Source organism: Rhinatrema bivittatum, chromosome 4 (genome assembly GCF_901001135.1).
Source record: "Rhinatrema bivittatum chromosome 4, aRhiBiv1.1, whole genome shotgun sequence".
Lineage (NCBI taxonomy): Eukaryota > Metazoa > Chordata > Amphibia > Gymnophiona > Rhinatrematidae > Rhinatrema > Rhinatrema bivittatum.
In genome coordinates, this window is record NC_042618.1 from 380,839,030 (window position 1) to 380,851,090 (window position 12,061).

Below are 12,061 nucleotides of genomic sequence, written 5' to 3' on the forward strand. Positions count from 1 at the left end.
ATAACCAGATACAACCATCTCAAATACCTGGGCAGACTAGATGGGGCCAATTGTTCATCTGTGTGGAGGAGCAGTATAATAGTTAGAGCTGCCTTGAGCTACCAATGAAAAGGTGAGAGATAGATAAATAAATAAATACATCTTCCATCATTAACTACGTTACTATAACCTGGATCACCACGAGATCTGAGAGAGAAATGTTTTTGCCAGCAGTATATGCTAATTGACTATGTCGGCTACGGTAATTTCCCTGATTTGTAGGTCAGAGGATGCTACAGGAGTAATAGTGTATGATAGTCTTGAAGCCATGAAAGGAAAGGAGGACCCAAGGCAGAACATTGGTGATTGTTGTTAAGGGAGCAATGAACTTGAGTGGAGCACCTGCGACTTCCTGAGGAATACTGTCAATGACAGCCAATTAGAGAATGCTTTCAGGATACAAAGATGAAGAAAGCCAAGTTGTCATAAGAAATACAATGCTGGGTCAGACCAAGGTCCATCAAGCCCAGCATCTTGTCTCTGTCAGTAGCCAGTCCAGGTTGCAAGTTATCCAGCAGATCCCATAAGATCGATCTATTTCCTGTTACTCACTCTCAGGTATAGCAATTGCGCTCTTTAGACTATCTGGCTGATACAATTTAATGGACTTTTCCACCAGGAATCTGTCCAAACCTTTTTTTTTTTTTTAAAGCCCGCTATGTTAGCCACCTTGACCATATAGTTTTTTTTACGATTACTGAAGGCTTGAATTTATTTATTTAATTAGTTCTTAACATTTTATTAACGATTATCATGTTGTAAGTTTTGACCTTGTTGTTTTTCTAATTACATTTTAATTAATTTTAGCTTTAATCTTGTTTATTATTTTACAGTTCACTAAATTTCCTTTTTTAAATTTTTTTCTTGTTTATAAACTGTTGTTACGGCATGTTCCAAACATCGGTATATCAAAGTTTAATAAATAAATAAATATCCTCTGGTAACAAATTCCACAGCTTGATCGTACACGGAGTGAAAAAGTACATTTCTATGATTGTTTTAAATCTGCTGGTTGTTTCACTGTTATTTGAAAGGGTAAATATTCTTTATTTACCTGTCTCATCCCATGCATGATTTTATAAAACTTCTATCACGTCCCCCTTCTCAGCCATCTCTTTTCCAATCTGAAGAGCTCTAACCTGCGTAGCCTCTTATCACAGGAGTGCCATTCCTTTCATTTTATCTTTTTTTGTTAACTTCCTCTGCACCTTTTCTGGTTTTATGTCTTTTCTGAGATGGGGGTGACAAGAACTGTATACAGGACTTGAGGTGTGGTCACACCATGGATCAATAGAGACAGTATGATATGTTCCATTTTATTCTTCATTCCTTTTCAGATCATTCCTATTTGCCATTTCGATTGCCGCTGCACGCTGAGCTAAGATTTCAATGTACTGTCCACAAGGACTCCAAGATCTTTTTCCTGGCTGGTGATTCCCAATGCAGAAACCAACATCATGTACCTGTAGCTGGGATTACTTTTCTCTACGGAGGTAATTTTCAAAGGAGTTATAAGTGTAAACTTAACATACTATCGCAACAGTTTTCAAAAGCCCAATTACATGCTTAAAGTGCACTTTCATGTGTATAACCTATGGACAATTCAATGGCATATACTGTAGCAATTTTCAAAACCCCAGTTACACAGGGAAAAGTGAATGTATATGTGGAAAACTCTATTTTAAGTGTGTAATTGCTTTTTAAAATCAGACTCTTAGTGCATAACTTTGCGGGTTTTTTTCACATTAATTTTCATCATAAGAACATATGAATTGCCATACTGGGTCAGGCTGAAGGTCAATCAAGCCCAGTATCTTGTTTCCAACAGTGGCCAATCAAGGTCACAAGTACCTGGCAAGATCCCATACCGTAAACAGATCCCATGCTACTAAGACACAGTGGTAAGTAGTGGCTATTCCCCAAGTCTATTTGGTTAGTAACATTCAGACGCTCAGACTCTTAGTCTCAAGGTCCTTCTGCAGTTCCTCTCAATCCACTGCTGTTTTAACTTTGAATAACTTTGTGTAATTTGAAAATATGAACACCTCACTCATCATTCCCTTTTCCAGATCATTTATGAATATATTACAATATTGATCACTGTGGTACTCCACTAATGACCTTTCGCCACTTGGAAAGTGACTATTTAGTCCTACCTACTCTCTGTTTCCTGTCTTTTAACTAGTTACCAGTCCAGAACAGGACACTGCCTTCTATCCCATGATTTTTATATTTCCTGTAAAGTCTCTCATGGGGGACTGTCAAATGCCTTCTGAAAATCCAAACACACGATATCAACTGACTTTATAGATATGTTTATTTACACCTTAAAAAAAAAATCTAAAAGATTGGTAAGGCACGACTTCCCTTTGCTAAAACCATATTGACTCTTCCCCCATTAAGCCATGTCTTTTTATATAGCCAGTGATTTTGTTGTCAAGAATAGCTTTTACATTTTGCCACATAGGCATCAGGCTCACAAGTTTATAGTTTCCCAGATCACGCCAGAGCCCTTTTTTAAAAACTGAGGTCATTGGCCACTCTCCTGTCTTCAGGTACTGTGGCTATTTTAAATGACAGATTACAGATTACTAGCAACAGGTTTGTAATTTCATGTTTGAGCTCTTTTAAGACTCTGGGGCAGATGCCATCTGGCTCCTGGTGATTTGTTACTCTTTTGTCAAGCAGCTGAGGTCCGTCAGCAAGTGCCTGGATCATCAACAGCAAATATTGCCTCTATACTGGGTAATCTGTTGATATTTTCTACTAAAGGTGGGTAAGAGTCCCTCAAGGTGTAATTAGCAGGTTCCCTTGGTAGTAAGTTGTGTGGGGAAGCAGATAACACAGACACAGGAGATCAGTAGAAAAGTTTTCTTTATAGAACAGCAGTATAAGACAAAAGGGTTCTAGTTAAAATATAATAAGGAACAAAGGCAATATATCAGACTATAGCATATGTATATGTACACAAATAATAAAGAAAGAAAACACTTTCTAGCAACACATTTATGCAAGGCAGAGAGAGAAATCATATGAAAGGTAAATCAGAATGTATTGCTACTAACTAAATGATGCATAGACAATAAGTAAATAAAGAACTAGTATTTACAATTCAGTTCAACATCTGCACACATCCCTAAATATGCTCCCTAGGCATCCAGCAGTGGCAGTCGGGTTATTCATCTGGGAGCCTGACATCGGGATAGGATATATCTTTGAGCCTTTGCTTCCCTTTGTATCAAGGAATTTGGAAATGGGAACAGGAATTTATAGTGTGCAGAACACAGGTATGTTCAGTAAGGATGTTTTTTGTTCAAGCAATCCTGTGTGGCTCACATTTCTTTGTCCTCAGAATTCAGCTTTCCCTCCCTTCCCCCCCCCCCCAACAAAGAGATACTGTGCCTGAGTCATGTGCACATTACTGCCTCTCCAGGGAAGGCGCTTTCATATCTTTAAACTATAATGTTTTCTTCACAATCATTTAAGCGAAACAGCTACTTCTGCACAGGAAAAACAATTCTTGTACTCTACTTAAAACATCCCTCCTTTTCCACTATCACGCTATAGCATTTCTTCACAGAAACTCTCATTTAGGCTATCTTATTGCTTGTTCAGGAAAAACAATATCTTGTGCTTCTCTTGGCAGCAATGTTCCACCTAACATGGGACTGTCGCTACATGTACATCTAGATATCTTCCAATCTGCTCGCACTCAGCACAACACAGGGGAGAAATCAATATAAAAACCATTATGGGTTGCTAGAATTTGATTGCAAGATTTGTGTGTGGAGAGCCTTAAATTGTTTAAATTTTCACTTGGATAAAAAAAAAAAGATAAAAAAAAATTATGGAAGATAAGGTGTTTCCTATTGAGAAAGCTTTTTTGGGAATTCAGTCTCTTTGTGATAAGTTTTTATCTTTCAACAGTGTATCTATTTCTTCAGGTGAATATGGGAAAATCTAGAACACAGATTAAAGAATAAGTGCATGAGATTCATAAACTTTCCCACCTGTAAGGTGGCCTAAATGAGAGCCCAGAGATTGCAAGAAGCCTACAAAGATGTCACTGCCACCTCTCTCCCATTCCCCCTCCCCCTCAACCTAGAGAGTTCCAAGAGAGACAGAGAGAGAATGGGTGGAAGGAGGGATGGAGAAGAAGAGGATGTTTGAAGGAGGAAGGGGAAGAGAATGCCTGGAGGGAAGGAGGGATGTTGGAGAAGGAGGGAGGTGAAGTGGAGAAAGGGAAGAGAGAAGGAAAGGGAAAAACGTGAGGGATAATGCCTGGAGGGAAAGGGGCATCATGGACAATTTTTGCTCAGGGTGCCATATAGAGTCAGCCCTGCCGATATTCATGTAAAATTGCATACAGACAATTACACACAAGGAAGAGGCATTCCATGGAGTGGTTTCTAGGCAGTTTTGGAACTTATGCACGTACTTTTTGATTTTAAAAAGCATGCACATAAATTCTTACAAAACTAAGCATACCAAACAGGAAGTGTAATTGTGTGCATGTAGTTTTTCTGGGATAATTTTCAAAGTGGGCTTATGAGCGGAAGTCCACGTTAAAGGTTCATATAGTTTATGTGCATATTTGCTCACTGACTTAGGAATGATGCTACAAAATTACCCCCTGAAACTGTCTCCCAACCAGTGTGCCTTCAGACTTTATCAGATGTGCCAAGGAGAAGTCACCACTGCCTGATGCGCAGATCCAGACCAGTACCTGGGACTCTGCTCTCAGCAACTCACAGCAACAAAAGTTATCAATGGTGGCTCCTTTCTGAGAACATGTATAATCATGCATGTCTCTTCTTCCTACCAAAGCATGAGCCGTGGAGTGTGGAAATTAATGGACAGAATGCAGAGCATGAATAGCTGGGCTCCACTTCGTTTGGCACACAAAGTGCGCATAGTACCTCCTCATCTTCCCCTCCTGAGCTTCCGACTTAGTCCTTCCTGCATGTGTCTTATCCCCAAGCTGAGTGACTGCATATGAATCATTCTGAGGAGCCAATGCAATAAGATGCGCGTTAAAACAGGCGCTCAATACTCGTGCACAGCCACATCCCTCTGGATGCCCAATGCAGTATTAAAAGCAGACCCATACATGAAGAGAAAGCAGGGTCTGTGAGCAGATAGTGGCTCAGGCCACGCACATAAGAACTGCTACTACTGCCATCACTGGGCGTACGACTGGCCCCCCAACAGTTTCTTCAGCTTTAAGAATGACAAGTTCAGGGAGGCAGCAGCAACAAGGAGGGAAACTAAGCTGTTCAGCTAGGGGCAATGGCCCTGTTCTCCCCACCTTAGTTATGCCACTGATTTTAGCTGAAAGGTAGTGTTAGTATAGGCTAGGCATACTGTCGTTATATATTTATTTATTTCACTTAATATTCCACCTTTTTCCATAAACCTTGCGGGGTTAACAATAACATAACAAAGAAAAAAAATAGAATTCATACATATAAACTAAAACAGACCACAATACAACCATAATCCCCACAGAACAATAATCCCAAACACACAGTTAAGTAAAAAATAAAACAGATTCCAATCTTACCCTCTCTTTCCAAAACAATGCCACATTGGATGCAACATAAATAATGCTATGCGTTTCACTACATCCCTTGCTGCGTGTAAATATGGATTATTTGTAGGTTATGATACCTTCTGTGACCAACAGAAAGTGCTCAAATTTGAGACCAGAAATCCCTTTTTCTACATTTGCAGGAATATTAAGTTTCAGTTGTTACAGCTGTCTCCTAAATACAGTACATACTGTTATATATACATGTCTATATTTTTATTACTATAAAATAATTAAAAAACAAAAAACATACCCCTCTGAAATTCCAGCCTTTGGTGGAAGGAAACAAGGAAAAGGTATTCTTCTGCTGCCATTTAGACCTGGAAGATGAGAAAAGAAAATAACCTTTACTGTTTATCCAAGACACATTCCTAGATCTCAGTTCTTCATTTCAATACTGGAAACAGTCAAGCTTGAATTGGCACATACCAAAAAAAAACAACAACAACATAAAAGCCAACCTCAGATTTCCTGCTGCTTTACATTCAGAATGAATAGACTGCTTGCTGACTGCTCCTTTTCAGTTTAGTAAACACTGTTTTGATGTACAGAAACCACTAATGGAAATCCTGGGTCACTTAACACCTTTCATTGAACACCATCTATAGCTAGACTGAAAGCACAGAAAGCTTTAAGTCTGCAATAACTCAACTGACAGTTCCCCCAGAATTGTAATTTTAAAAAAGATAGGATCAGCCTCCAGAGATGCACTTCAGCAGTTTTTACATGGGGGAGGAGGCAGTAATATTGCTTATGAGTGGTTTCATTATTAATGCACCTATAGGTCAAACTCCATAAGGTGCTATAAGCCCTTTTTTACTAATTTGTTTTGCTACTGTGTTTATCCACGAATTATAGATTGTAACCAAGGCCTAGATTTAGGCATAGACAACATAGGCCACTGCTTCTGGTGCCACGTTTTAAATAGGCGCCGGAGCATGGTCTCTTTCCGCTACCTAAGCCTAAATCCAAACCTTCTGCCATTTTTTCCTCTGGCAGCACAGGATCATGTTAGTACAACAAAGCCTCAGCAGCTCTTGCACACAGACGGACCCTCCTGCATCCCAGCCCCTCGCTCCAGTTTCCCTGGCAACAGGAAGGGCAGGGTGCCATAGGGTCTGTCCGTGTGAAAGGGCTGCTGAGGCTTTGTTGTACTAACATGATCCTGTGCTACCAGAGGAAAAAAAATGGCAGGAGGTTTGGATTTAGGCTTAGGTAGCGGAGACCATGCTCCGGCGCCTATTTAAAACTTGGCACCAGAAGCAGTGGCCTATGTTGTCTATGCCTAAATCTGGTTGATTGTTCTTCTTCTGTTGCTGCTACAACCCAAACCTTAAGGTGAGAAGGGAAAAGAGGGAGGGAGAGATGCCCTAAGAGGAGGATTTGGTCAGAAGAGATCATACCCTCCACTGCCCCCATCTCCCATAGGGAGCGGGGAGGATAATTCTCTCTCTGTTGCCCATGTGAGCATGCCCCCTTAACCCAGCCCTAACCAGGACTCTGTTTAGCATGACGCCACCCAAATAGGGCCATGAGCGTCAATTGTCAAAGACTCACTGAGCACACAGGCAAATTTTCAGCTGGCACACTGACTAGGTTTTTGGCTGAAAATCTAGATGGGCAAAAATATGCCCTGCTAGATTCAGACAGCTGTTTGTACAGCTAGGTTTGCCCAGCTATAATTGGTCTGTTTGTGCTGAAAAGCAGTTCGTGCGAACCAGCTAAGTCTGGAATGCCCCTTTTTTTTACCTAGCCTAATCTGCCCACCTTGTGAATTTAGTTGAATTTATTTTATTTAAAATATTTATATTCCACCTATAACAACTAGGTCATGTTAAACAAATTACAATCTTAACATAAAACAATATTAAAAAGCATAAAATAACAAGCATCATAAGCAAACATATTACAATATAAATTTAGGTAGTCAGTGGGGCAGGGACAGGGAGCCTTCCTGGCTTTTAGTTCAACCTTGTCAAACTTGACCCTATACAGTATCCAGTACCATCTCCTGGTTTTATGCAGGTACATTAGTCCCATAAGGTCTGTCCAGTTTCATGCCTGGTACAGTGCCATAGACCCCAGCTGATCTCTGGGGTCTATGGCACTGTACCACAACTAGGGATCCTCAAAGCTTTCGCCATGCTTTTTTGAATTTGGCTACTGTTTGTCTCCACCACTTCCACTGGGAGGCTATTCCATGCATTCACCACCCTTTCTGTGAAAAAATATTTTTTTGGCGTTGTTTCCCAAGTCTACCCCCTAGAAGCCTCAAACCGACCAATTCTTCTAGAACATTTTAGCAATTTTCCTCTGAAAAGAAGTTTGATTCTTATGCAATATTTATGTTTGAAGTATTTAAATTTCTAATCATACTCACAACCTCAACCCCTCCATTTCTCCTCTCCTTTATGGTATACATATTTAGGTCAAGTCCATATTATATGTATTTTGGTGTTGACCAAGAACTGTTTTGGCAGTTATGCTCCAAGGCATTGCTAGGTACCTAAAAGATCCGGGACATGGGACCATAAACCCTCTTGTTCCTTGCGCCCCTGAGATAATGATAATTAACTCAATCACAATTGGCAGCTTCCCCCTCCCACTCCCAAAGAATGATCCTATACACACACATAATTGGACATGGATTTATAACATGTGACAGGGAAATCATTCTGGCTCTCTTCATACCTACCTCTTACCAAAATCTATCCAAGCAGATAAAGCATGAAGAACCATTACAAATATTTTGCACCTCTGTCTCAAATGTCAGTGGAGTTACTAGACAGAACTTAAGAACATAAGATATGCCATACTGGGTCAGACCAAAGGTCCATCAGGCCCAGTACCATGTTTCCAACCATTCCAATCCAAGTCACAAGTACCTGGAAAGTATCCAAACATTAAATAAATCCCATGCTACTAAAGCCGACAATAAGCAGTGGCTTTCCTATTGATTAATAGCAGTTTATGGACTTCTCCTCCAGGAACTTATCCAAAGCTTTTTTAAACCCAGCTATACTAACTGCTTTAACCACATTCTCTGGCAATGAATTCCAGAGCTTAATTGTGCGCTGAGTGAAATAATTTTCTACGATAGTTTTAAATGTGCTACTTGCTAACTTCATGGAGTGCCCCCTAGTCCTTGAATTATCCGAAAGAGTAAATAACTGTTTCACATTTACCCATTCAATTCCTTTTATGATTTTGTACATCTCTATCATATCCTCTCTCAGCTGTCTCTTCTCCAAGCTGAACAGCCCTAACCTCTTTAGCCTTTCCTCACAGGAGAGCAGTTCCATCTCCTTTATCATTTTGGTTGCCCTTCTCTGTACTTTCTTCAGTGCAGCTATATCTTTTTTGAGATTAGGTGACCGGAATTGCACACAGTATTCAAGGTACAGTCTAACCAGAAGGACCTTCTAAACAAAGAAACCCTTGGCTAGTTTCAACTATCTAGTAAAACTACCACTAAAATTATTTGGAAGCAATCAAAAATTCTATATGGAGGTGAAGTCTGTGGTCTATACAAGACAGGACAAAATCCCAATTTAAAACCTGCACCTCAAGTTCTACAGTACCCAGCATTCACAGAAACTCCCCCAACAAAGGGTGCGGAGCAGAACAAGGTCATTTCAATTCCCTTACCAAATGCAGGTAAGCAATTCCACTTTCTATTGTAACAGATGTTCTCCGAGGACAACAGGATGTTAGTCCTCACACATGGGTGACATCAGATAGAGCCCTGACGCAGAAGACATGTCAAAGTTTCTAGAACTTTGACTAGGCACACTGAGCATGCGCCCAGCACGCCCTATACCACACATCCATGCAGGTCCCTCTTCAGTCTCGTAACATAGAATTAAAACTCCACAAGGTGGCAGGCAGGTTTCGTGAGGACTAACATCCTGATGTCCTCTGAGAACACCTGTTACAGGTAAGCAATTCTGATTTCTCCAAGGACAACCAGGATGATAATCCTTACACATGGGTGAATACCTAGCTACAGGCTGTTCCCCAACACAAAAGGTTACAAGAGACACCTAACCAGGGGCTAATGGGCACAACACCACCGGCACTACTAGTAACAGAAGGGAGACAGCCTGAATCCAAACAGGCCATAGGTTGGGAGAGTTGGGTTCTACACCTCAAACAAGTTCCAAAGGACAGATTGGCCAAACCTACTGTCACATCAGCCATTCCTATCCAGGCAGTAATGTGATGTGAATGTGTGGAGAGAACCCCATGTTGCAGCCTTGCAGATCTCCTTCTTGCAAGTGGGCAACCAACTTGCAAGTGGACAACCAACCCTGCAATGGCTTTGAGAGAATGAACCTTGACATGACCCCCCTGATGCAGTCCTACCTGGGCATAACAGAAGGAGATGGAATCTACTAGTCAATTGGCAATGTCAACGCCCAACCTATTCTTATCAAAGGAAACAAAGAGTTAGGTGGACTGTCTATGGGCTTCTGTCCGCTCCAGACAGAAGGCTAAGGCTTGCTTGCAGTCCAAACTCTGCAGTGCTCATTCACCTTGGTGCAAATGGGGCCTGGGGAAGAATACTGGCAGGACAATTGACTGGTTAAGATGGAAATCCATCACTATCTTAGGGAGGAACTTAGGGCGCATACACAAGACCACTCTGTTGTGGTAAAATTTAGTATAAAGGTACTTAGGTCACTAAGTCCTGGAGCTCGCTGACCTGTGTGCTGAGTTGACCACCACTAAAGATATGGCCTTCCAGATCAGGTACTTCAGGTCACAGGTGCGCAGCGGCTCAAAAGCAGCTTTCATCAGCTGAGCTAATACCACGTTGAGGTCCCAAGACACGGTGGGATGCCTTAGGGGAGGTTTCAACTGAAGCAGGCTCCGCATGAAACGTACAACTATAGGGTGTACCAAGGGTCGGATTTCACATAAGGCCAACCTAGGCCATGGCCTAGGGCGCAGCAGTCAGGGGGGCGTATATACAGCAGAAATAGCAATCAAACATTTACAAATTTTTCAGTATTATTTTGAAAAGGCCATATAAAATACTGTTTTTTAAATTTACATCCATATACTTTAAATAAACTGAGTGGTGCATTTACGTTGCCCATCTCTACAGTTTGCACTGTCTTGCTCAGTCACAGGCAAAAAGCATTTGCTATTTCTCTTTCACACACTCAGCATAAACCACGTGTTAAAGGAAAATTCCATATTTAGCGTTACAATAGTGATTCATTACGCTCATATCGCTTGTCTTCTACATATCTACTGATAATAGGTACGTAAAATATCGTTACTACTTTTATATACTGTTTTGTTAACTCAGGGCTGAAAGCCGTAAGCAGAAAAAGTTGACAGGGGTGTTCGCCAAATTATAAGGGGGCTGCGATTTTTATTACAAAACATGAAACATATACAACTTATGGCTTGTTTATGCAGCATCATTTTATGTGATGTAATGTAAGTTTGACACAAAATGCAAAATATTTCAATAAAATTCTATAATGTCAAATGAGAATCGATGTAAATCTTCTGCATTTTATGTCAATTTTATTCGCTGTTTTTTGTATCGAATATGCCATCTGGGTGAATAATTTGAACTAACCAAAGAAGTAATTGTCGTACCTCGTATGGGTTATATAGGCAGACATCTACATTTTGCAGGCTGGCCCGACCCGAACCCGCAGGCCAGGTCGGGGCCAAAATATTACAGCGTGGGTCGGGTCGGACAGAAGAACTTCCGCAGGGCGATGCGTGTTCCGTGGGCTGAAAATTTTTTTTACTGGTTTTGGTCTGTTTTATTTTGTCCTGTTCACTCGTCGCAAGTTTAAATACGTTTTGAAATACTGGCAGGGATTACATATTAAATTGAAAATTATAAATCAACTTTTGAGGGGGAGGGGGCGCAGAATTGTGCTTTGGCCTAGGGCGTAGAAATGTGTAAATCCGACCCTGGGTGTCCCTTCTACACCATAGTGGTAAGTGCTAATTGCATTCAGATGAATTCTAACAGCATTGGTTTTCAAACCAGTCTCCGATAGTATTAGAAGGTAATCAAGCAGTTTTTGTGTGGGGTATGAGAACAGATCTAGGACCTTCTGCTCACACCACATGGAAAACCTCCTCCACTTCAGTCCATAGGACTTTCTAGTGAAAGGCTTTCTAGAAGTCACCAGGACCAGAGAGACAACTTCTGAGATCAAGCAGCTGCAGAACCAACCTCTCAACATCAGGCTGTGAGCGACAGGCCTGGAGATTAGGATGCCGCAGCCTGCCCTGATCTTGCGTGATGAGATCTGGAGAAGTCCCTAGACTAATTGATTTCCAGATGGACAACTCCTGCAGGAGTGAAAACCAGACTTGTCTCAGCTAATGAGGCACTATGAGGATCATAGTTTCTCTGTCCTCGCAAAATTTCAGAGTCTTCATCACTAAGGGAAT

The 12,061-nt window shown here is 41.0% G+C and overlaps 1 protein-coding gene across 1 annotated transcript in view; it reads right to left on the bottom strand.

The window, feature by feature from the left end:
* Positions 1–12,061, bottom strand: part of ARHGEF3 (Rho guanine nucleotide exchange factor 3) — a 444,741-nt gene that overhangs the window by 285,566 nt on the left and 147,114 nt on the right. Inside the window, exon 2 of the mRNA XM_029600920.1 lies at positions 5,883–5,949. Coding sequence (XP_029456780.1) covers positions 5,883–5,949 — 67 coding nt within the window. The remainder of the gene's footprint in view (positions 1–5,882; positions 5,950–12,061) is intronic.